This window comes from Orbicella faveolata, unplaced genomic scaffold (assembly GCF_042242905.1).
Source record: "Orbicella faveolata isolate gen_17 unplaced genomic scaffold, um_ofav_v1 contig_4, whole genome shotgun sequence".
NCBI classification, from domain to species: domain Eukaryota; kingdom Metazoa; phylum Cnidaria; class Anthozoa; order Scleractinia; family Merulinidae; genus Orbicella; species Orbicella faveolata.
The window spans coordinates 5,757,501-5,783,680 of record NW_028301569.1 but is presented as its reverse complement, the minus strand read 5'-3'; the positions used below and the strand labels follow the sequence as shown (position 1 = coordinate 5,783,680).

The following is a 26,180-nucleotide window of genomic DNA, read 5'->3' as shown; positions in this document are numbered from 1 at the left end:
TGCAACTATACCTGAAAGGTGACAGAATTTATAGAATTACATAAGCTGATTATGTAACACTCATCACGATGTACCTCAAAACGTGAAATCGAATTATCAACCACAGAAACTGGTCTGAAGCTTTTCAATGATTACTAGAATGGGATAACACAACTCTGGTAAGAATCTCAGTTCCTGCTTGAGATACTAAGGTGATTACATAAACTCTATGATATAGCGGTTTCAAACGGCATTGATGGGGAAGCCTGCTATTTTCAATTAGATGTAGTGCCACGAATTGTGTTTTCTGTAACTGAGTTTCTTATATCACATCTTAACTTCGCTTGATTATCTAGATTTATGTATATTTTTCCCTGACTAGCGAGAATTGCGACTAAACGAGTAATAATGGGTACCTTCTTGTCAGTAATTATAAACTAGAGGGGGAGGGGGGGGGGGACAGGGAGGTCAAAACCTCCCACCTCCTGTACCCTGCTCTCCCGTTTCCCGTACCTTTATCTCCCGCCTCCCGCCCTTCCGCGTGCTGCTCCCGTTCCCTGTAAATTGGCAGTCAAAACACATCCTAGTCATTTAGCGTCGCAATTCTTAAGCATTTCCTTTGTTTTTAAATAATTTAACAAGAGTACTATTGCCATATGTTTTAATTCAATGAAGTTTTGACCTACTTGTTTATCTTGAGTTTCACCATTTCAGTCCATTTTCACCGGCTGTTCAGATTTGTTTCTGAAATCCGTTTTCAGTGACGACGGTCTCAAAAGTTAATTCTAAGTTGTCTCGTGTTCTGATAAAGTATACGCATTTCCAGTAACCAGTCCGGCGTTTATTGGGACCAGACAATTAAATCATGGAAGTAGGTCGTCTCACCTTTTTGCAATTTGACAGTTTACGCGACACGTGCACTCATGCCGCTTGACATTTCGTGACTTATGACGTAACCACTGTAAACGGGTTTACTATTTAACCGGAAGTAAGCCTGTTTTTCAGCCCAAGCGCAAATTTTCGTTTCCTCGTTTCCTCAGAAGTCTCAGAAGTGACTGAGAAGACGTTAAATGCAAGTCAACTATATTTTGGGTTCTTGTTTTTGAAAGTATTCTAACGCATTGTTGAATTAAAAAAATTAGCGTTTCGCATTTCTCTCCCGCTTCCCGCCCTTTCCTCTCCGCCCGCCTCCCGTACCCCTCCCGCCCCCTATTGTCCCGGGCTCCCGCCCTCCTGTCCCCCCACAAACTAGAAATGGAAAGCTTCTCCTTGAACATGTGACAAGTGTCTTCAATGCCCTTTGGATCACAATATTCTATACTAAAAATCTGTCTTCTCTTCATCTTCAGGAAAAAGTCTTAATGCAGTGCTTTCCGACCTCATTCTAGGGACAGACAATGGGAAGATTTTAAACAGAAAATTTTAATAACCACACTAAATGTACATTATCTCTTGACCAACCTGGAAAGGAAATAGAGATTCACAAGAGAAATGGTGAACTTGACTATTTGCTTGTCAGCTCTTATCGAAAGACAACAACAGATAGTTCTATCAGCTTTGAATATTCCTCTTAGCGTCACTGCATTTTTGACGAACCTCCTGATCATCGTTGCTCTTCAAAAACCATCGTCCCTTCATCAGCCATCTAAGCTTTTGTTAGGTTGCCTTGCGAGCACTGACCTTTGCGTGGGTCTCATTACACAACCTCTTTTCGTTGCCTTTTTAATGTCTTCAGAAAACTCGAAACGCTGTTATTATGTTCAATTATTTTTAAGTACCACCAGTGCCATCTTCTGCGGAGTATCTGTGGTTACGCTAACTGCAATAAGTGTGGACAGACTTCTCGCGGTGAAGTTGGGACTACGATACAGACAGGTGGTGACTTTGAGGAGAGTCTGGGTTCTTGTTGTTTCTTTTTGGTTTTATCATGTTTCGATTTCGGCAATATCATTTTTCAACGACTTCATTTTTGTAACCTTTACTTGTATAGAGGGGATACTGTGTATAATAACATCAACTTGCTGCTACTTTAAAATATATCTCACACTTCGCCAACATCAAGGTCAAGTAGAAGACCAGGTCCACCAAGGACAACCGAACGGAGGGATTGGAATCAATATGGCACGATACAAGAAGACGGTGTCCAGTGCGCTATGGGTGCAAACAATATTTCTTGTTTCTTATGTCCCATTTGGCTTTGCAGTAGCTGTTCTTGTTATCCCTGGACTTCTCCTACCAGATCTTTACCTCGCTTTGGATGTGACATTTTCTCTCATTTTGTTAAACGCATCACTTAACCCATTTCTGTACTGTTGGAAGATGAGGGAAGTGAGGCAAGCAGTAAAGAACACAATCAGAGGATTTTGGTGTTCGAGTTAACTAAGCAAGTCATTTATTTATCAAGCAAACAGAAGTAATTGTCATTATAACAAACCTAAGGGGGCTGGACTTGGCGTGGGAAAGAGGAAGAGTAAGTCCAGGGACTCATAATTTAAATCTAGACTGCCAGCACAATGACCCCTAAATAAACATAGCAGAATATACGCATCGCTTGTTATAAAAAAACTTAAGGTACTTTGTCATTATGACGTCACTAGTTGATTTTTTTTGGGGGGGGGGGGGGGGCGTCTTTCGTCATGTTTAAATGTAGAACAATACATTTGGTAGGTACGTTCTTGATGAAAGTTAAATTGTGTACCGACACTTTGGCCCGAATATCATCAGCAACGGATATGACGTGATTTGATCGTGTTTAAATGTAGAATACATTTGGTAGGTACGGTCTTGATGAAAGTTTAATTGTGCAATGGAGGTGACGTGATTTGATTGTCTCGTCAGATATATAGAAATACAAACCCGGAGGAAGTACGGATTCACAACAATTAGACATGATGGTAACTTACTATTTACAAAACATTCTAGTGTCGTGTGGAAATATCCATTCTGGAAGAATGGGTTCCGTTTGACGTTTCCTCAAAGAAACTGTCTTTCAGAGGAGGCTTGTGACATTTTGTGCAAAGATGTTTTAAGATTATATATTTATATCTAAGGGGAAAAAATGTATGTCCAATGAAGGGAAACGTAACTAGGTAGGGCAGGATTCACGGTTCTTATATATTTCCTCTGAAACCTAATTGCCGCTGCAAATTTATGAAGAAACGAGCAGAGAAAAATGGCATAGTAGTGTAACTAGTGCGTTTATGGCTGTATCACCATAGTACGTAGGGATCCCTCTTGATAGGGAGAACTACGACAACCACTTTGTTTAGTTATACGCGAGTTATACCTATTCCACCACCCGTGTAGAACTATCTTTCTCCAATTTGCTTCCCCTCATAGATGAAACGGCTCATAGGACGGGAAAAAAAACCAATCATCACCCAGGTTTATATTGTTATGGTGATGTACCTGCAAATTCGGTACTAAAATGAGTGGAAAGAAATGACAATCTTGTTTTTTCGTGAAGCAGTTGTGCTCCTCAGAAGCGGTAAATGTTGGATGGACTTGGCCCAGTCAATACTCTGTTTTACCACAATTGCTACTAATCTCGCAATCTGATTGGCTAATTTGCCGTTGTTGATAAGAGTCCAGACAACGCTGCTCGCGTCAATGTGTCTCGCAATGCCTTTTTCAGCGCGCGCTCTGAAAAAAGCATTTTCTTTGACGTTGATATTGTGGTAAAAAACAAATCGAAATGTGGTTTAGCGTGGTCTGCACTCTTATCGACCACGATACGGGTCATCGCAATGGTCAAAATTGATGTGGACTCACTTGGCCGGCTGCGCCTCGTGAGTCCGCAACATTTTGATCACTGTGATGACGCGTATCGTTGTCGAAAAGAGAACAGACCACGCTAAACCACATTCGATTTGTTAACTTTAATTGCGTATACTAATTTCTTGAAATGAATGAACCATTTTCTGTATAAATGTCATAATTTGAGGGGTACAAAGGGGGCTCTCGTCAGACCAGCTGGCGGTCTCTTTTCTGTGTATAGATCATAAAAATAATTTCCTCAGCTAAAGTTTCCCGACTGTGTACTTCAGCTTACACGCAAAGTATTATGTAGATTTGGTCTAACATCATCACCCCATAGCTTTTCATGCTAAATGCTTTGGGTTTTTACTGTTTAATGCTTTTATTACTTATTAAATGTAACATTGTATTTTGTACTTAGCAGTAATTTAGTTATTAACTTTTTTTCATTGTCCCATCCCTTTTTCATTTTAAACGCGTTAGTTTTGTTTGTCCTATAGTTTTCTCATATTACCTCAGCTAGCGTTCTGATGATATTGTGTCTTCACTGAATTTTAAGAAACGCTCAAAGAAATTTGTTAGGAAATTAATTTAACAGCCAAGGTCACCGCGGTATCTTCTGATTGAGCCATGGTCAAATAGGACATTCACCACAGGTAAGGGAAACGTTCCCCAGTATAAAGCAATTAGAGCCTATAGCTGCCACTAGTAAAACTAATTACAATAAATAATTAAAACATAAGCAGTTAAAGCTATTCATTGTGGATTCAGATTCACGAGTTGTTCATCTTTTGACAACGGTTTGATATGTCTCTAAATTGGAGGCGGTGCTGTCAGAGCCTCACTTCGAGACAGTCCTTCGACCGGTTTTCAACAGAGAATTTCAGAGATGCTAAAGGAACATAGCCTCTTGACCTAAATATCAAGGAAGCAAGGATTGACACGAAAAATGGTGAACTTGACTATTTGCCGGCCTGTTCTCATCGAAACACATCAGCAGATGGTGATATCAGCTTTGAATATTCCTCTATCCGTCACTGCATTTCTAGGAAATCTTCTGATCATTGCTGTTCTTCAAAAACCATCGTCCCTTCATCCACCATCTCAGCTTTTGCTAGGTTGCCTTGCGAGCACTGACCTTTCCGTGGGTCTTATTATTCAACCTCTTTTCGCCATCAACTTAATGTCTTCTGAACACTACAAACGTTGCTATTATGTTCAGTTACTTGTGCATGGTATCGGTGCTATTTTCTGTGGCGTATCAATGCTGACAATGACTGCCATCAGTGTGGACAGACTTCTCGCCCTGATGTTGGGACTGCGATACAGACAGGTAGTAACTCTGAAGAGAGTCTGGGTTCGTGTTGCTTCTCTTTGGCTTAATGTTTTGATTTCGGTCGTATTATTTCACAACGCCGACATTTTTTTAACTCTCATTTGCATTGAGCTTTTGTTGTGTATAATAATCTCAAGTTCTCGTTACTCGAAAATATTTCTCATACTTCGCGAACATCAAACTCAAGTGCGAGACCATGTCCACCAACAACAACTGACCGGAGAAATTCCAATCAATATTGCACGATACAAGAAGACGGTGTCCAGTGCACTATGGGTGCAAACCGTTTGTCTAGTTTCTTATGTCCCATTCGGCTTAATAAAAGCAGTTTTTGTTGTCACTGGACTGCTTACACCATCTCTTTACCTCGCTATGTGTGTAACATTTTCGCTCGTCTTGTCAAACTCTTCTCTTAACCCATTTCTGTACTGTTGGAAGATGAGGGAAGTGAGGCAAGCAGTGAAGGACACGATGAGAGGATTCTTTTGTTCGAGTTAACTAACCAATTGATCCACCAGGGAAACCAAACACAAGTAATTGCTGGTAACAGCCGTAACAAAGCGAATTAACTTTATTTTAAGTTGGGACCAGGCCTGAGAAAGAAAGTCTAGGGACCTTCTACTCTGCCACTGAAACCGCCAGTGCTATGACCAATAAGTAAACACAGCAGAATATGGCCATGAATGAATTGCAATGGAATTGTAGTGGAATTTCGGGAAACAATCAAAATCTCAAGGGTGTTGACAAATCATGGAAGTAGCGTTTCTCCAAAATATCACTAAGTAACAATGTGACATTTTAGACTTCATCTGATGCTTGTTTGTCACGTATTGACACACTAGAACTGAAAGAGTCAATATGCCTGTATTACCGTCGCCGCTGTGTTTTTTTTTTTTTAAAGGGCAGATTACAAACATTTAAATTGGTAACGAGCTTAGGATATTTTGGTTAACAACCTGGAACTTTATCACAGTATAAAGAAGTGGTTCAATCTTAATTACTAACAAGCATTGTGCAACATCCCCCCCCCCCCGGGGGGGAGCGTACTCCCATATATAGGCTATGGACGGTTTGCACGGCAGGCATGTTGTATGGCAAGAAAAATTAAAATGTTTTGCATTAGAAGGAAAATTTTTTGCCATAGGAAAAATAATCTATTGTTCCTGCCATAAAACACGGCTGCCGTGCAAAACCTTTATATAGGTATGTGTCGCTGTGAAGTGTATGGTTTTCAGGTAGTTCAGTTTGGGATAGAATATAGAGATCAGACAGTTTTGGTCTAAAATAGCATATGATGTTCCGGAAAAGTGGCCAGTGTATAAATAATTTAATGTAGAATAGGGTTCTTTACCTGGGGTTATATAATAGAGATTGAAACGCGGAAGTGACTTTGTAAGATATTGGTTTAGTCCACGTATGTTGGACTAAGATAGCGATAAAGATTCTGCAAGGAAAATAGCTAGTCTGGGATGGGGTAGGGGTTTTTGGTACCTAGTCTGGAATGGGGTTGCAAAAAAGAGGCGATTATGGTCTGGTATAGGGTAAAGGGTTTCTGTGTCTCAGCGGCGTACCCAACCCAAAGACTAACAGAGTACCATCCCCAGGAATTTTACAAACCTTAAATATAGAGGGCGGACAGGGCGAGGGAATCCGCTTCACAGAGGTTTCTATAATAGATCCCAATGGGAAACACTGTCGTGGTAATTTTAGACTAAATTCAATTAACTTCTCCTCAAATAGCGTTGGTAGATAGAGTAGAAAGACATACAAACTATGCAATCAGAAAATGTGGAAATACCATTCATTAAAGCGGGGAATTATGAATTTCTGTTTCTACGGTTGCCATAGAAAAGTAAACGTCAGTAATAGACGAGGTAGTAACGTCAAGATGTTCTCAGATACATCTATTCAACCGAAGTACAAACAGTATGTACAAGTCTGAGATATGTATCCAACATATTGAGAAAATCCCCTCACCCTTAAAAATAAAATACAAGTTGTGTCGGAATAATGATACATAAAAATTATTTTTTTCCATATTGGTTTAATCCTGTATGTCGTTCGGGTTGAATGCTGTCGACAAAGGCAAGGACTGAGCGGCTTGTACGAGGTCGTCTTGCAAACAGAATTTAAAGTATGCTGAGGTTTCAATTTTATTTTGTAATCGCCGTCTTCCCTCCCCATTGTTGCCCATCGTCACTTCCAGATGGATTTGTGCCACTCAACGAGTGCTGCCTACAAAATCATATCATTAATCGTCGAGGATCCTGTTATTTGGTCACGGTTTTGAGTTTCTCAAATTCATGGTAAAAACTAATGGAACTTTATGACTTGTTTCGTTTGAGACGGGTGATTAAAAACCGAACGTTGACGTTGACGTGCTTCCATCTACCTTCCCTTCCTGTTGTCAAATTCCCTGTGACCTGAATTGACCTTTCTGGAGGCACGGTCATGCTGCAGTCCTTCAAAACGCTACCAGTGTATCACTATCTTCGTCCGAATCATCGTCATCTCCTGAAATTGTGATTTCTATTTCGTCATCATCATCGTCATCATCATCGTCGTCATCATCGTTGTCATCGTCATCATCATCATCGACGTCATCGTCCTCCTCACCGCCTTCGTCGGATTCCTATGAACAAAGAAGAATATTAAAAGTAAGGGGATTGCGTTACATAGATAGGATACTTGGTAAAAGACCTTCGCCCCAAGGGTTGGAAAACGTCATTCTATACGCATTTTGCCACTCCCCACCACTGAGCAACGTTGACAAAACACATTCATCTAACACAAGTTTTCATTTTACCATTTTCCAACATTGAAAGGGGAATAAGGTTGCTGACACTTCTTTTGTAGGTATTAGGGTTATGATTTCATGTCTTTACTCATTTTTCTTGCCAAGTTTGGAGAGCACTCAAAAAGCTAGAGTTGCTTTCGACCATCGCCTCGAGCAACTCTCGCGCTTCTTTCGTGCTGTCCAAACTTCCCTCGTGCATCCAGAACTCGATATACGCACGCTAAGCATGAACCATTTCTTTAATTTTCGGACAAAAAAAAAAAAACGGGCTCAAATTCGAGGTAACGGGGGAGTTTCAGTCAATTTCAGGAGCGAAAAATGAAACGTTTAGGACTTCATATGTTGAAAATATTAAACTTCTGTTGAGACATGAGCGAACAAACTTTATGTAGAAACAACCAGCAAGTTAAGCACCATGCCCTCAAACCTCTCTTACCTGCTCGTCCTCTTCATCCGCCCTACGCATCCTTCCAACTTCGTATACGCGACAAACACTCTCATCTGTGCTGGCCTGGTTCTGAAATAAAAGGCGGGCATTCTGGTGAAATAAGGTTAAATAACTTCAAGGGGAGAAGCTCTCAAGTCAATTGTGACCACAATTAGCACTACTCGATTCCTTCTTATTTCAAACTATTTTCGGTTTCATACTTTTCAGTTTTTGAAGCACCCACCTGGGAGAGCATCTAAATTAGTTAACTTTGCTCCTCTCATTAAAACAACAACAAGAAACAAACCAAAAACAAATCAATTGAAAATAAATAAATAAATACTTTAAAAAATACACAAATAAATAAATAAACAATGAAAATAAATACAAAACAATTCTCCCAGACCATGCTCGTCATAACACAGTAAAAGTTAAATAAGTAAATAACTTTATTTATGTGACAAATCTTCTAACACTTGGAGTACTTAGTGGTAAATGAATAACAAAAAAAACCCCTTAAGTTACAATGCTTAACGTCAAATTAAAAATACCTAAATAAATATATTTCAAATACTAAAATTATGCTATACAAGAGTAATTTAAATACTGTTGACTAGATCTCTGGAAGCTTACCTCGATAACGGCCACAAAACTGTCAGTAACATCCGTACATAGGTCAAATATCGTTTTCTTGACGTCAATTGTAGCTGATGAAGAAAAACCTCAGTTGAAATTTATCTTGTAATGCATTTTTCGTTACATCGATAAGTACAACAACATATTTTCAATCGGAAACATATCCTGGAGATGCCCCGTATATAAACTGTACAATCCATCAACGAGTGGAAAGTGGTGAAAGCCCATCGCCTCCTGTACCCTTCCTATTTACCGATGAAAAACGATTTGCATATACAACGAAAATTCATTCTTTTTTTTAGTAAGAAAGCCTCTAGTTTCCTTGGAATGTCCCTTTACATCATCGTTTCATAACCTATGACGACCCCTATAAAGATGATTATTTTTTTCGAGTTACTATAAACAAATGTTTCTGGTTAAACAAATACAGAACAATGGGCGGGTTGCAACTGACTGTCGTGAAACCAGCGATTTCGCACATCTGGCCCATGACAACAAATGGGAAGAACACAATGAACCAATTAGAAACCGTGACAAGAGTATGCAAGCGGCGCAAAAACCCGGCAACTGGCGCAAAAGGCGCGAAAACGCGTATGAACTAAGCGCGATTGATCGTAACTTTGCCTATGATTGAATAAACCCAAGAAAAGAAAGAAAGAAACGAAACAAAATAGGAGGAAAATATAACAAAATCGAAACACTGGGATTTTTCAACAATATTACACAGGTGTTCCGAGAAAAGTTGTCTCACCAAAGCGTAAAAGCGTAAGGTCTTAAGGTATCATGGGTAATGGTCACGGTGGTTCATGGTTGTTTGATTGAAGCTCAAAGCACTTCACCGTGGTAGAAGGAAACAGCACAAACAAGTGTTTTCATGCTTTATCCTTCCTTCTTGGTGAAACAGCGTGAATCTCAGTCAAGCAACACCAAACTATTACTACGCATCGAAATTGACGCGTACGCTTTCACGTTCTTTGGGACAACCTTTGGCAAAAACGCTGTATAATATTTCTTTTCGCTTATCCTTCTCACCAATTGGTTGGTAGTCTGTTGCATCGAACGTTCTAAAGGATGACTCATACGGTCCTAATAGCCTGGAAGCCAAGGGTATTTCCAGTGGATCGGATTGATGCTTTACTGCAAGAAATAATTACAAGACTCATTTTAGACAAGTGTTCAAGAACGATTCTTATTATTTTTTGCACCAATAAATAAAGAACTGAAAAGTAGATAATTTTAAGCCCGAATAAGGTCTTAATGGGGTTAACCGTCAGTGGTTGCTGGTAAAACGACCCAAAAAACAATTTTAACCCTTGGTCGTAAAAAAAAAGTTCACCGTAAATTTTTTTTTTCCCTTGAATCTAAGACTTTGACTTTCTAAGTTAGAAGGAACACGATCTGAAGCCATCAAACAACTTACCACCGTACATGACGTCACCACTGTTGTTGAAAATCACGTGACACTGATCCAGTGATGGGCAGGTATCAAGCAAATGAAACGAACGGAGATCCCACTGTTTGTCGAGTCAAGGATTTTCAAGATAAAATTGAACAGATAAACAAGATTAAGTCTACTCACGTAATCTCGTATGTGTACGATCTCATAATGAACAATAACGCTTTTCCAGGGGACCTGGCCTTTCGACCTTTCATGACTCCACGAGTACCGCGCTCCAACCAAACCTACCCTTCCCACCCCTCCCCACTCCTTCCCATGGAACTTGTAAACCAACACCTTTTTCACCTGTTTTCATATGCATGGAAAGGCCACGAGAAGTGCTTTCTTCGCTTATTTGACACCGTAGAAAAAGTTAAAATTAAAAGATTTTGTGTCCCTTTCCCAGAATGTCCCAAGAGGGCAAAGACAGTGAGTTACAACTCACTGGGAATTTGTTCAAATTTGGAAAACAATCTGTTTAACTTAGCTACACCACGGGATGTAATAGATACCTATATATATATGGCAACGGCCATTATCATCACTCATTTCCGACAATTTTTTAATTTTTTTTTCTCGTTTTACGAAATGATACGTCAATATTCATCTGCAATCATACGTCTGAAAATTTAGCCTCTCTGAAAAGAACAGATCACAAAAATGTAAACTCCGCTTTTTTAAGCGTGGTCAGCGCGTAGAATGTTTATTGTTCTCAGGATATTGTCTTTGATTGACGAACATGATGAAATACCCGGAGGGGGGGGGGGGGGGAGGGGGACTCCCACATAAAAAGGACGGGGGTGCTCGTCGTACCTTTAAGGGGTTAAAAAAGCGGTTTTGGTAACTCTAACGGTGTTCAGCCTCAACGGGTGCACGCCGGGAGCTTTTGCGGTAGCTTTCAGGTATTGAGCTGAAAACATATGACAGGAGATATGTGAAAATCAACTGACTTTTAATTTTGTCTCAGAATTGGTACCTCTTGGGAGTGAAAAAAATTTCAAGCCACGCCCACAAAACAGGATCTTGGTACCTCTTAGAGGCTCTTTTCAAAATTTCCCACGAGCACCCCCGTTCTTTTTACATGGGAGTCACCCCAGGTGACATATTGCCTATTGGTACTTAAATATTAAGATACATTTATTTCAGTTAACGTTGTCGGATCAAAGATTCAACTTTACGAAACAAGACTCTTGTCCAGTTGGCATGGGTGGAAGAAGAGAGCTGGTGTACTTGCTAAGGCAAACATCATGTCACACGTTTTCTTCTTCAGACTTGAAGAAATAAGATTGTTTTCCCCACACTGAATTTAAGAAGAATTTTCAACTAAAAGTAATGTACTAACGAAAAATAAAAGCTACAAAAAAATTGTCTAATGAGTGCAAAATCTAGTGTATCCTTGCTAATACCTCACGTTCAAGGTTAACTGAAAAAGATGTAATAAACGTGAGCGTTTTTCCGCGGGGAATAAAGCTCTGCTCATTAACGTAACAGGGCGGGTCTACAAACAATTAACCCTTGGAGCTATTCTTTTCGTTATCGCTTCACTCACTTGCACTTCTCAAAGTAATTTTACTACTTTTACAAACACACAGCCGCCTTGATCGCTACAGAAAAACTTGAGCGATCTTTATGACTGCCGGTTTCCATATGATAGCTGCACTTGTTGAAACAGAACTCAAGGCTATCTCAGCAAACATTGTCGCAACGCTCGCTACGATTTCTATAATCGCCTGAGACCACTCTCTCTGTGATCGCATTGATCTCTGAAAGCAATAAGAAAATGCTAAAATCTCAAAGTGGAAACGAGGGTCGTTTTGTCAGAGCATTCCAGGTCCTTCAAATTCGTCATTTGGAAACAATTTTCTTTTTTTCGCCCAATTGAATTTAAGAAGGATTTTCAACCAAAAATCATGTAACAGTGAAAAACAAAAACCACAGAAAAATGGTCTTACGAGTGGAAAATCGCTAATACCTCACGTGCGAGGTTAACTGAAAGAGCTGCAATAAACGTGAGCGTTTTTTTCCACGAGGAGTAAAGCTTTGCTCATTAATGTTTCAGGGCGGACCAAATAAACAATGAACCTTTGGTGCTATTGTTTTCGTTATCGTTTCAGTTATTCGCACATCTCAAAGTAAATTTACCGCTTTCACGAACACAAAGCCGCCTTGATCACTAAAAAAAAGCTGAGCGATCTTGAAAAAATAAACAGCGACGAAAGAAAACGAAATGGAGAGAAGTGACGAAAAAAACCATCAAACAATAAACGCTACAAACATCAATGACAATCTGCCTTTGAAGACACATGGTGAACTGAGGTGGAGATAAATAGGCCAATTTTTACCCTAACACAATAGACCTCAGCACGACACTCTGGGGAATAAACCCCACAAACTCTGTGCTGAGGTCTTTTGTTTCAGGATGAATTTTAATATATAGAAATAGGTCTATTGAAGCTATATATAGCCTGTAGAGGTAAACTTGTAGACCGTGTTAGTACAAATCTTCTCGCGTTCTATCAAGAATGATGTTTTCTTATTTACGCTTCTCACTATCTATTCTGTTGTAGATAGTGAGTAGCCTAGCTGTGTGCGGTTGTAAACAAAATTGCGGCCTTTTCTTCACGTTTTCGAAATGTCTGTGAAGAGGATTTAGGTAATTTACAGCAGATTTTCAATTATACTAAAACTATTACATAATTTACGCCGGCCTTCGACAACTATCACGCCAACGATCTCGACCTCATAATCCAACTGTTGAAAAGAGTTACAAAAGTTCCTTGTACACTCTTTTAAGCATTGTCCTTTAAGTGTTAAATCCGACAGAACTCCTGCGAACAAAGCCTTTTTATATGTAGCTCGATTACGCAAACACCGGTTCCAGCTTCAGTTGTCCTTTGTATTTTTAAGCAATTGTTTTATTATATACTTTGCTATATTCAAGAGCATCGCAAATTCCAGTTACATGAGCAGAATAGCGAAGCGCGCGAGTGACGTTATAACTCAGACAAACTCACACAAACAAAACGGAGTGGCGGAAGATTTGAAGCTTTTTCAAGCGCGTAAGCAAGTGTTTCTGAAACAATTTTTAAACCTAAACTTCGGCGCTCATTTTCCTCCTATTGCTCTCTCCCGGGGTTCCAATAATTTGCATTCTATTTTTAACCTTCGCCCGCTACGTTATTTATGAATAACAAAACATCTAATAATAGTCTTTTCATGAAAAGACATACTCGTGCAAATACTAGTTCACACAACCAACATTAAGCGCACGTTTAAAGTACCATGTCATTGCAGGAACAAGATAAATGAGGAGCCTTTCTTGGACAGTGTTAATTCTACATTAACTGCCAAGGAAACTCCACCTAACAGGGGACTGTGCTACGCCAGAAAACTATCTAAAGAACACGAAAGGTCAGTTAACGGAAGAGAGATGAATCACACTACGGCCAACACCACTTTGATTAGTTGTGGTTTCGCATTTCTTCCTCTAAATCCCGCAATGATTCTTCCTGATCTTTTCGCTGTATTTATCGTCAGAATCGTCGTTAACCTCCTCACCTGTCCTCTAATCATTTTGCTCAACATCCTGGTGATGGTTGCAGTGAAAACCAAACGACAGCTTCGCACCAAATCTAACATAGCACTCGCCTGTTTGGCCACAACTGACCTCGTGGTAGGTCTAGTTGTTCAACCTCTACTCATCGCCAGCTCTGCCTTACTCTTCGAAGGTAAAACAGACACGTTTTGCAGTCTAACTGACACATCATTTGCTGTTACAAGAAAATGTGTTCCAGCGTCGTTATACCATTTGTTTTTAATCAGTTTAGAACGTTACATTGCGGTTAAACATCCCTTCACGTACCAGAACAAGGTGACTGAAGGTCGTATCATCATTGTCTCTGGTCTGGTGTGGGCTGTAGTGATCCTTCTTCCCAGAGAGGAACTCTCGAAGACTGACATTCATTTTGCAATGATAATAGCTGGATCTCTTATACCGTTCATTTTGTTTCCCGCGATAATTTTCTTTAATGTTTCTGTATACAAGGAAGTCCGCCGTGCCGAGAAACAAATTGCTGCTAACCAAGTTTCTTTAGAAGCCAAGGAGAAGTTACTTAATAACAAGAAAGCTTTGTACACGACGATAGTTCTATTACTCGCCATGATTCTGTGTTACATTCCAGTAAAAATAAGTAATTATGTTATGACCTTCCTTAAAAAGAGCATCCCTTCTTATGATGGATATTCATTTTTATGTCTAGTTACTTTATTACCAGTAGTGAATTCGTTGTTTAATCCGTTGATTTACGCCGCTAGAATGAGATGTTTTCGCGTAGCTTTCATTCAGTTGTTGTCGAGAAAAACTATTTCACAAGCTGAGGAACTTGAAAGGAAAATCTTTGGACCACGGCAGCTTGGAGTCGCAACTAATGTCCAGCAACGACAACATCGTGGGGCAAGCAGAGAGGAAGAACAACAGGGAAATGAGACAATGAACAATGAACACGACACGACAGTGCGAACACAGCCACAAGAGGAATATGAAGAAACAGCTCTGTGAGGACATAGGTGAAAATCTCTTGAAGGCTTTAGCTCAAAAGACCGGGCTTATTAAAAATTCATTAAGTTTAAACAAAGGACTGTGTTTTGACTAACTATGGTTTGGATATCTTACCCTAATTAGTACAGATTAAATGATTCTTTTTCTCTTTAGTTTTAGTTTCGATGTAATATATCAAACACGAGAGACAGTGTTTCACTGATATATCAAACGCTCAAGACAGTGGCCGCTATCCATTCGATAAAAAAATAGACTGTTCACAGGCCTCTTTTCCTCGTATGTTTAATTGAGGGGGACAATGGGGTTCGCGGTATTGAACAGTTTTTCTTACGGTATGTCGGTAATTTTAATCTCGAATTACGTTATTGCGGTATGCTCCGAAACCGCGGGATGCGGTTTTTTCGCATTTTGGACGGTATTAAAAATTATCCTCCAAGTCCTCCAACGTTTCGCGAGCCTTTTCCAAAGTCTGCTGAAAAAGGAAGGAAAAATGCATCGAATGATAATTCGCGTTATTCTCATCGATCACTTTCGACAATTTTTTTTTTATTTTCCTTCACGATTTACAAAATGGTGCGCAACTTCCACCTTAAACAGATTGATTGCAAAACAGTCTGAAGTACAAGGAAAAATTACCACAAGAGAAGAAAGTTTCTTGTTTTGGAGGATGGGGAAGTTCTTTTTTTAAAAAAAAAAAAACAAACAAAAAAAACAAACAAACAAACAAACAAAATGCGTACGGCAGTAAACAAGTCTTTCTGCGTCCGTGTTCGCGAGCTCAAGAGTTTTCATTGGCTTAACCATCATAGTATATATAAACAATAGCCTCCATTTGGCGCGAAAATATGCTCGGATATTCGTCCGCGGACATTATTTGTTCCGAGAACGGAACAGAAAACTGTGAGCTTTGAAGAAAAGATAACGTCCAAGGACAAATATCCGAGCATATTTTCAAAGTCAAATGGAGGCTATTGTGTTTATTATCCTTCATATATTTTTCGCAACACGCGCAGTTTTGAAACTTGTGGAATATTCTGGGATATTCCCAATTTTAGCTGGTGAATATCCGGTCACGTGTCGCGTTTAGACCAATCGCGCGCCAGCAAAAATATTCGATGGATTATAAGAGCCATTATATTACGCCGCTCTACAAAAATGGTAAGTGTATGTGTTTTTTTTGTTGTTGTTGTTGTTGTTTTTTTTTTTTGGGGGGGGGGGGAGGTAATTTTACTTTAGGTTTCTATATTTTGGGGGCGTTTTTAATAAAAGTTATTCCATTCACGCTTGTTGAACATGATTTGTATATAGCCACTCGGCGCTTGGCGCCTCGTTGGCTATCTACCATCTCATATCCAACGGGCGCTCGTGGAATCATTGGTAATTATACGTTTGGAATTGGTCATTTCCCTGCAAGCGAGCGAGTGCGGCCCGTACGGTGACCATACATGCTCATAAAGTAGGGATTCGATCGATTGCTTCCTCTTTTGTTAACTAGTGTTTAATCCGTGCACCCTGAGTATAACAGAAGATTATTCGTGTTGTTAGAGCTGTAGTGACGCGAAGCAGATAACAGAGAGCGATTACAATGAACCGAGAAAAACACACATTATTGAACTCTATCTTCTAATTTAATTACCTGTTTGAACCTGTTAGAAAGAAAAAGAGAAGTTCTCAATTGGTTATTTATCAAGGATACAATTTCCGAGTTGATGATGATCTCAAGTCCCGACGGATGAAAGACGCCGCTGACGAAGTTGTTGAACTTGTCAAACTTGTGTATAACCCGTTTTCCCTTGACATCCCATAATACACCGTCATTGAGTACCAGGTCGTCTGTCGGGTTGAACGAAGCGAGGTTCTTTGAATAGTTATTGGTGTTGTTGGAGTCGTGTAGAGTTAAAATTTTGTGACCTGTTGCTGTATCGTATATCTGAGGGGAAAAAAATATTATGAAAAAAAGAAAAAAGAAAGGAAAAAAGAAAAAATAGTGAGTGGATCGAGTCTGACCAAATGACAACCGGCCTAAACATACGTCGTCTAACTCTTTCGGGTGTTTTCAGTTTGAGCTGACTAACAGTATTGTCTCTCTTTATAAAAGGAATTTTAATACAATCGACCCTATCTACACCGGCGACCTTGGGGACAGAGGCAAGTGGCCGTCGTAGAAAGGTGGCCGTTATGGTGAGGTAGGATTGTAATATGACACCTTCCTTTCGAGGGTACATCATTTATTATTTGTAAAAATACTTATTTTAGCCTGTAAATACGTAACACAATCAAAATATATCAATAAAACAAAAACTGAATAGAAACAGAGACCAACGACGCGTGGTACGGATCAAGTTTGGTGACCTTTTACAATAAAAAAAGTGTGGTTTTGTATACACCTTTCGCCAGTAATTGATTAACTGGCCGTTGTCGAGAGGTTAACAGGGACTTTAAGATACGCTACGGCGAGGTGCTACTACGGCTACTTTGGCCGTGAGGGACTAGGCTTACAACGGTGTTTTACCCGCCAAACTCAAATGATTAAGATTTTGCTCTACGGCAACGGTATGTGCAGTCTCTACGTATCTTTACAAAAATGACTACTTTCAAGGAAACCAGAGATCACTCTACTTTCATACGAAATAGGCTTGATTAATGACAATGATTTCCTTCTCCTGCATCCGTCTTACATCTCCCAAAGCTAAGATTTGCCTTTTAGAACTTGATAGAACCGCCTGTAATTCCGACCACAAAACAAAATATAAACTCTGATAAAAAAAAAAAACAAAAAAACCTCGATTTTAACACGGACAGGTTGTTCGTACGACGATTACATGATAAGCCCGAAAATACAAACTTTCGATTATAATAAAATACATTTTGAACAGTAATAAACAATTATAGCTCCTATTAGAACATTCGAAGCTTTCTTATAAACGGCTGTTCGGCCCGATACTAATATGACTGAATTGATCATCTCGCGGTAGGTGTTAAAATCGTTCAAATTTTCTGTACAAATGACAAAGAAACAATGATCTTAGAACTGATTTTTATGATTGAGAACTTTATCTTCAAACTAGGCTGTTAAAACAGAGAAAAAAGCGTTAAAATGAGAAGTAAACAGCAGGCTTATACTCACGTAGTGAAGAGTACGTGAGAGTGAAGAGTACGTAGCAAGGCTACGGCGGGAAAGCCGTTCTGGTACGCGCCTCATGACGTCACCGGAAGCGATCTTCACTAATTGCCGCCGTACTACAACCTAGCCCTACCATATCTTAACGTCCCTATTTTAGCAGTTTGGACCGGTTTTAGAGGCCGTTGCCGCTCTAGAGAGGTTAAAATAAGAGCGAATGTATGGACTTTCCGTCGGGACCAAGAAAAGTGACCATTGTAGAGAGGTGGCCGTTAGTGGATGGTCGACTGTACACGGCAGCAATTCTTAGCCACTCAATTTCTCGAACGCTGTTGACAGTTGTTATACCTCCCAACTCAAATACGCGTTCCGATTGGAGGAGAACACGTCACGTGTCGTGGGTCAAAACTCACCAACTCTCTAGGGGAGCAGAATTCACTAAACATTTGTCCCAGAACATGTCGCACGAAATTCAGCTGGTTTGAATTCGAGGGTCAAGAAGCAAGGACAAAATAGCCTCAATTTTCAATGCCACATTGTGTGCACTGCTCTTGCAAACTTGCCCCTGCTACAACAAAATCTTATGCCTCAGTCTCCTTCGTGTGCAGAAGCTTGCGTTGTTCCTGCAATCTTCACAGTGTTCTGCTTGATTTTCAGTCGTTTAATCATATTATTTTTATCACATTTGGTTTAAAAAAGTATGGATCACGTCTCTGTGATATGCAAATTAGCTATGAAATGGTATCTAATGCGCATGTGTACCAGCTGACTGTGTCCCTCTGACTATACAATACTTACATGAGCAGTTGCGTCGTGTGTTCCAATAATTCTGTCTTCTGATAGATTACTAAATTTTACCCAAGTGTCCTCACTAAAGGAATGTCTATACGAGAAAAACAAAAAAGAAACATCAACGACTGATTATGAGCGTAACGACTAAGGCTCCGTCCACAATATGCCGAAGGAGCTTTATTTCTCCAGTTAGGCCTACCGTCCACACTAATCTGTCATGAAAACGGAGCTTTTCGAAAACGTTCTACAAACCGTAGGAATTTTCCCGATTGATATATAAAAATACTCAAGACAATGGGCACTTTCCACTCGATAGAGGATTCTGGTTTGGATTTCCGGAGACGAATGAAACAGCACTTTCCCGAATTTCGGAAAAAAGAGGACTACCACGCGAGTTGATCTCAAATTTTAGGAATTTTTTTTTTCCCCGGGATTTTTCCCCGGAATTTTCGGTTGAATGGTTCGCATTTCGGAAATTCAACAATTTCCGGATTTTCTGGAAACTTTCCAAGGAAACTTTCGTACCATCTCTTCCTCGTTTCCAAATGTTTGGTTGAATGGAAAGCGCCCAAGCGCCGGAAACTGGAATCGGTTGCCAGCGAGGGAAACCTGGAAGCAGTTACAAGCTGCCGGTTGCAAGGGCGGGAAAACGTGATTTGCTAAATGTGTAGGAAAACGTGTAACCGGTTATAAGGGCGGGAAGTCAAGTAATTACTTGATCTGACTACACTCACACGAGAAATTCATTGTGAAAAGTTTATTGAGGATGCGTCAGTCAGCCATCCTACTGTTTACCATACAAATTTAACTAATGGTTCCAAGAATTAGAACCTGTACTACGCCAAATACGAAAAACCACTAAAAAGCCACCCTTTATATGTGGCCAAAAATATGTGGGAACGTATTCCTCATTTAATGCAGCAGCACGAGTCCCAAAGGAAAGGGTAGTCTACAATTATTTACACAAGTTGATCAAATTGAAACATAATCATAAAAAATAAAGTGGGCGAACACTACGACTGACCGACTTAACATGACTTAAATCTCCCGCCAAAACCTTAAATAGTCCCTAAGCATCCCACGATGCACCGCGAGTCTCTCCAACGTGCCGTCAGAATAATAACCTCCGACTAATTCGTCCCTCCATCGTCAGAAATTGCATCTTTTGAGGGGAAACATATAACCGGCTGCAAACGCGGGAAACCATGCAAGCGGTTTACGCGCAGGAAAATATTAGCTACAGGCGCATGTTCGGGGAAGTTTATGATATGCTCTAGCGTTAAAAGAACAGAGCAAAGACATTATAAAGTAAATCAAGAACGTAAAAAACCTCAACTAGAGTTTGATAATACTCTAAAAAAGGTTTTGAATGCCCAAAACTTACTTCATTTCGAAGACGTCTCCAAACGTCCAAAGAGCGCATGGAGGCAAGGCAGATGACGAGGAGGTTAACAACAGTTCACGGTCCTGGAAGTCGAGTAAGACACACTGTTAAGTACACATACACAAGCTATGGAGAGACAATGGAGGACTTCACAAGGAGAGAGGGGCTCTTTTGCGATTTTAAATCACTTTGCAACGCTTGAAAGAAAAAAAAAACGCGTTACTAATGTCCAAACTTACTTCACCACCGAAGCCTCCTTTTCAGAGGGAAAACTGAGGCTGAAATTCATGTTTATCTTTCCCAACCTTAGCCATTTTAAGAGTCTCCGTAATGCTCATCTAACACTGTTTTTTCAAACTAGGCCATTACTTCTTATATATATATATATATTTTTTTTTTTTTTTGTAGACGGTTCTCTCGCGATTCTATCTGGACGTTCAACTATCTGGACGGCCCCACTCCCTACCTGGGTATTTGGAGTCATTTCCCTCGAGTCTGCTACGAAATGAGAAGGGGACAGGAATGCAAATGACACTCCCACGAAGGAATACATTACTCTGTTAAATATCCTCTAACCTTTGAACACTGGCACATGGAAATGGCCCTGTCTGCGGTACAGAGGTAGGTCGCTTCTTCCTACGACCAAACAAATCCAAGTCAGACGTTAACGAAGTGGTGTAAGAATGACAACAATGCATATCATAAGATGATCTTATTTTTCAGCATGAGTAAGGTCTGGTTCACACTAGCGACATAAACGACATAATCGTTTATGTCGGTAATGTGAACATCGACAAAAGGACATAAGGAAAAGATCAGTTTTTAAACTATTGTCATCCGCTTGTGTTCGTCAATGCAAATGAGTTATGCATCCAAGACATGTACTCTTTGGGTGCCAATTTTTTTCGTATGTCGTTATCTTCATGCTGTTATGTAGCTGTTATGTCATTATGTCAGGATGTTCACACTGCAAATATAACGACACAACGTCCTTCTTACGTCCTTATGTCGTTAGTCGCTAGTGTGAACTAAGCTTAAGACATTAAATTAATGCATTCGTTAGAGGATACCTGTCCTGTGATTAAGTTGTACTCCTTTAGCTCCCCTATTTGGGTGCCAAGTAAAACCGACTTGCCATCGGGCTGGGATAATAAAAACAAGAAAAAATAACAATTAATTCACAAAAAAAGTTCCGATTTGTATAGTCTAATCTTCGACTATTCTGAAGCTATTACTTTGGAGAGACGTCATAAGGATAAGTTCAGTTGCTTAGCAACATCATTGACGGAAACTGTTGGCTAAGGAATTAGCCCTCTAAAAATATCACAGACAGATTCGCCCAACGTTTTAACATCCTTGTTGGCATCCAATTCAGATCACGTGGTGACCCATTTAGGCGGTTACAATTGTTCAATAGGCCATCTCCGAGTTACCTTTTGCCTCGCTGTTAAAACGAGTCTTTGTGCGAAACAATTCATATGAAAATGAGCCTCGTCTACAGGTTCATTTTCATGTAAATCAAACGCATTTTCAAATGAAAGATTTTACACGAGAACAGGCCCAGGGTAACTCAAAAATGGCCTATTTGTCACACGCAACTGATTACATGGGAGCATGTACAAACAGAACAATTGTAACCTCCCAAATGAATCATCACATGGCCTGAATTGAGTGGCAACAAGGATGTGCACACGTTAGCCGAATCGGTCTATTCTATACTGTTCGCTTGTACGACGGACGTATTTTACATTAATAATGTTCCCTCGACACTTAAAATAGGAATACTCACCGAAAATGAGGCACAAGTGAAAAGGCTGTTTTCCTCAGTGTCTCGAATAACTCTGAGAGGTTTAAATCTACGGAACAAATGAAAAAAAAGGCATTTAATGACATCAAATGAAAGATCTGAATCGTGAATTACAATTGTTCAAGACAGCAAAAGACATAGCTGGAAGGAAAACGGTACAATGGGCAAAACTGGACAGGATGAGTAAGTGAGGTTTATACGGAACAGTAAAAATGTTTTCTCTCAAGCCAACAGGGCTAGATTTCACCATGAGCTCACTTTGTATTACATTATTTTGTTAGGCACGTCAAGAGTACTTTACGGTCTTTTTTAAAGTTTGCGGATCAAAACTTAAGAATAGCGTAGTACGGATCATGTTACCTGCCGTACACAAACCGTCTATTGAGCCTCGCACCATAATAGCCTCCATGGCGAGGAATAACCTGCAAGTCCATAAATACATCAAACAGGTTTTTAACTGAGTGAACTGAAAAACCAAAATTAAACGATACCAATGGCTAAAACATGAAAGCAAAAACATGAACGAACTAAAAAGATCTCGAAGCAAACACACGTAACAGACAGCAAGTGAGGGAGAACGCGCGCGACCACGTCGCGATCACTTATGGATTTCGTGGGTAGTTAATGGGAAGTACAGCAAAATCCAATAATTAAGGGTTACTTTCAAAAGTGAAATTAAAACCGTTTGTATGGAATGGAAAATATGGATTAAACTTTCAAGTTTCAAGATCAGAATACAATTTCTATATTTTGCCTTACAAGAAACTGGGGTTAGCGAAGACCTCCAGTTACGAGACGACACTCTCTGTGATTAACGTAGCCTGCTCATTTGAATTTATATTAAAAAAGAACAACTGTGTATTTGAAATCGACGAAACACAGCTCTCCTTACCTCTCTTCGCTTTAACCGTGTTGTCATGTTTGATGGAGCGTAATATCTGTACTTTGGTTCAGGACATTTGTGAGGTCTATAGGAAAGGTTAGAGAGGGAGAGATTGCATACATGGTAAATACTGCGCTAGACTCGAAATCAGTTTTTTTACGTCAACAATGAATTTAATGAATAGTGAAAAAATTAATTTAAAGTTTCATTGAGTTAGCGTCAACGGTAGAAGTGTAAAAACGTGAAAAAAGTAATCTGAGTGATGAGAAGAAAGCACTACAAACTGCAAACACTTACTAAGAGAAACAATTCTCTTTTCAGGTATTTTACGAGCAACACAAGTTAACACGCAGGTACAGGAGTTAAAACAAACATCATGAAACTAAAGAAAACAAAATACACTAGAATCAACGAAAACATTTGCTTCTTGCGCTTGCATCTGTAGTAAAGTTTACCTGTCTAAAAAGGTCATTCACAACTCACCGCAGTAAGGAGAAAGGTGGGCCAGCGGACACTGGATTGTTGCACTGAGCATGCTGCTCACGAAGATACCGCGTCACGATCAAGTCCAGCGTAGGGGGTGATGGCGGGCGCGTAGTTCGAGGTATGTCAGGAAGAAGCCGCTAGAAAAAATAAATAAATAAATAAATAAAAGCAATTGGACCACTGAAATACGGCCACCCTAACCCAGAATTAACTGGCGCTTGTAGAAAGGTTTCAATGAGAGTAAAAAGTGAGGATCGGCGTCGGAATGGGATGCAAACCATAGCCGTTGTGAAGAGGTCAAACGATCCTGTGTTAGGAACACAGGAAATGAAATGAAATCATTATTCATATTGCTTTGACCCGAGAGGAAGAAAACAAACCAGAAAAGAAAGGGGCACAGAAAAGAAAAGGGTACAGAAAAGGGCACAAAACAGCAGAAAACAATGCAGGTTATGTAAGTAAGAACTAGATCAGTTTTAAATTCGTGTGCAGCTCTGCCAAAGCTCTGCCAAAGTAGCAGAGCTTTCGACTCGACATCTGGGCACTCCAGATGCGCGTGACAACCAAGAGTAACGTTATGTCCTACAGAGCCCGGAACATGAAATGCTGAAGCTGTGTCCCATTCGAAGTCATGCAGAAATGTTGTTTATTATATTCAAAGAATTTTCTGAAATTTCAGTTAGGAATTTTCGTTCAGGAAGAATGCAGACTACGAGTAGTTCCTTTTTCGCTTGGTTCGTCGAGCGAGACCGAAAATACACCGCGAGGGAAAAAAAATGGCCCCCTGTCCCCCGTGGCATTTTTTCTCGCGGTTTTCTTTAGCGTCACGCACGATGGACTGAGCGAAAAACGGACTACTCGTAGTCTAGGAAGAATGTATTTCATCCGAATTTTCCTCGAAGTACCGACCGTTCGTTTGAGCTAAGGTAATATCAAAGAGTTAAGAATAAGTCAACAATGGTTAACAATGGCAAAGACTGACTCAGTCATTTCCTAGTTACCTTGTGTCTTTGATTCTTGAATCGAATAGACGTGGGTTCCCCTCCTTCCATTGTGATAAATTTTAAAAGACTTCAGCATACGATATTTACCTTTTCTACGGGAGTTCCTGGGTCGTTAAACCTGTAGCGTGTTAATGATGGGGTCCCGGGCGTGCTGGCGCCTGTGGACACTGTAGACAGGCTTGAGGTGTGATTAAAACGAACCTATGAAAACAGCAATGGGCGTAACAGTTCATAACATTTTTACTTTAATCCGATTTTTACTGATAAAATCCATTTATTTGTTCCAAGGAAGATCTTATCTATTTACCATTTCTGCCTAAATGGGAGGCGCGGTGGCCTCATGGTTAGTGCGCTCGACTCCGGATCAAGCGGTCTGGGTTCGAACCCTGGCTTGGGACATTGTGTTGTGTTCTTGGGCAAGACACTTTACTCTCATAGTGCCTCTCTCCAGCCAGGTGTATAAATGAGTACTGGCGAACTTAATGCTGGGGGTAACCCTGCGATGGACTAGCATCCCATCCAGGGGGGAGTAGAAATATTCCTAGTCGTTTCATGCTGCCTAAACCGGAAATAAGCGACTGCCTGATGGGCCACTTGGCTCGTATGCAAACGTTTCTGCTTGAATGTGCTTAGCTAAAAGGAATAGCGATTCCTGTATTTTATATCCTTCCAAAGCAAACACAACGCAACGGAGCACCTCTTGTTAAAAACACGCCGATACAGAAAAGAACAACGTAACAACAACAAAGGGAAAAAATACATAGCAGATACCTTTCTATTCGTGGGTGTAGACATGGTACTGGCTTCTGGTCTGGGATCGGGTAAATTTGCTTCCCTTCGTAAAACATCCGCTGTCTCGTGAAGACCTGAATTAAAAGAACAAAACTTGTAACAATAAATCCCCAGGACATCAAGTAATACAGTCGAACCTCCGGTTTTCCAAAAAACCGAACGTTCCAAGTCAGATCACTATATTTGGAACCTCCTGTAAGTTACCACTTTTAGAGCTAACAGCTTGAAATTTTGTTTTGTTTTTAACCTCCGGTAAGCGAAAACTTGACAAATAATAGAGAGAAAATTTTATAATAAGGTGTTGTAACATTATGGTATTCCTAGGCGGTACAAGAGACGGAAATTTCTCAATGGGAAGAACCGGATATTTTTCCCGAAATTGACTTTTTACACGAGTAAAACATTACATCGGCATTGGCGCATGGGGTAAGGCGGCAGTTACCATATTCCAATCAGGCAAAATTTTGACCCAATAATGGTCTAAGCTCTCGTAAGCGACCACCTCCTGTAATCAACCACCCAGGCTTGACATTTTGAGTGGTTGCAAACGGGACGTTCGTGGTTGGCCAAACACGAAAGAACGTGTTTGACCACATTTCCAAACAACGAGAAAACAGTACAAAATAGGACGCGTAGCAGAGTATTTTTGACGAACTTCAAGGTGTTTGGTAATGTTATCAAACACTGGGTGTTTGATGATAGATCTTCTCAATCGAAACTAAAACTTAGGAGAAAACGCAGAAAGAAAATCGTCAAAATCTATTCCGGATAATTAAGATCAAATATCATATTCAGACATCGTCACGGTCATGATTTCCTTAGTTTAAACTTGATGAATTCTTGATAAGTTTGAGAAGAGTCTTGCAACATCCACGCCTCTCAAAAGACGTTAGACGAACACAATCGTAGAGAACAAACCTTGAGCAGTGAGATGACTATGGACAAGTTGTAGTAGTTCCTTTGCGGGATATGAAATGTGTGTCT

General features: G+C 40.1%; 4 protein-coding genes across 5 annotated transcripts in view; 3 read left to right on the top strand and 1 right to left on the bottom strand.

Annotated features, from left to right (window-relative positions):
- Window positions 1–1,332: 1,332 nt before the first annotated feature.
- LOC110041181 (melanocyte-stimulating hormone receptor-like) lies at window positions 1,333–2,569 on the top strand. The gene has a single exon (XM_020746461.2). The coding sequence runs from the start codon at window positions 1,471–1,473 to the stop codon at window positions 2,356–2,358; it is 888 nt and encodes a 295-aa protein (XP_020602120.2). The 5' UTR covers window positions 1,333–1,470; the 3' UTR covers window positions 2,359–2,569.
- A 2,093-nt stretch (window positions 2,570–4,662) lies between these two features.
- LOC149101214 (adenosine receptor A3-like) lies at window positions 4,663–5,701 on the top strand. Its single transcript, XM_089276545.1, has one exon. It carries the CDS (start codon window positions 4,685–4,687, stop codon window positions 5,567–5,569), a length of 885 nt encoding a protein of 294 aa, XP_089132671.1. The 5' UTR covers window positions 4,663–4,684; the 3' UTR covers window positions 5,570–5,701.
- Window positions 5,702–6,960: 1,259 nt separating this feature from the next.
- The window catches only part of LOC110041182 (DDB1- and CUL4-associated factor 1-like), a 38,776-nt gene continuing 19,556 nt past the window's right edge, over window positions 6,961–26,180 (bottom strand). For both annotated transcript variants that reach the window (XM_089276534.1, XM_089276535.1), the window contains exons 18-34: window positions 26,115–26,180; window positions 25,176–25,270; window positions 24,492–24,605; window positions 23,398–23,537; window positions 22,924–22,999; window positions 22,392–22,453; window positions 22,014–22,080; window positions 21,295–21,366; window positions 20,801–20,860; window positions 20,225–20,307; window positions 18,847–18,931; window positions 16,624–16,857; window positions 10,352–10,445; window positions 9,964–10,068; window positions 8,929–9,002; window positions 8,305–8,385; window positions 6,961–7,703 (exon numbers count right to left, since the gene is read on the bottom strand). The exon at window positions 26,115–26,180 is cut by the window's right edge and continues 16 nt beyond it. In XM_089276534.1, the coding sequence (XP_089132660.1) occupies window positions 7,536–7,703; window positions 8,305–8,385; window positions 8,929–9,002; window positions 9,964–10,068; window positions 10,352–10,445; window positions 16,624–16,857; window positions 18,847–18,931; window positions 20,225–20,307; window positions 20,801–20,860; window positions 21,295–21,366; window positions 22,014–22,080; window positions 22,392–22,453; window positions 22,924–22,999; window positions 23,398–23,537; window positions 24,492–24,605; window positions 25,176–25,270; window positions 26,115–26,180 (1,676 nt within the window). In that variant the 3' untranslated portion in view covers window positions 6,961–7,535. The remainder of the gene's footprint in view (window positions 7,704–8,304; window positions 8,386–8,928; window positions 9,003–9,963; window positions 10,069–10,351; window positions 10,446–16,623; window positions 16,858–18,846; window positions 18,932–20,224; window positions 20,308–20,800; window positions 20,861–21,294; window positions 21,367–22,013; window positions 22,081–22,391; window positions 22,454–22,923; window positions 23,000–23,397; window positions 23,538–24,491; window positions 24,606–25,175; window positions 25,271–26,114) is intronic.
- Window positions 13,797–14,966, top strand: LOC149101213 (beta-1 adrenergic receptor-like). Its single transcript, XM_089276540.1, has one exon. It carries the CDS (start codon window positions 13,800–13,802, stop codon window positions 14,925–14,927), a length of 1,128 nt encoding a protein of 375 aa, XP_089132666.1. The 5' UTR covers window positions 13,797–13,799; the 3' UTR covers window positions 14,928–14,966.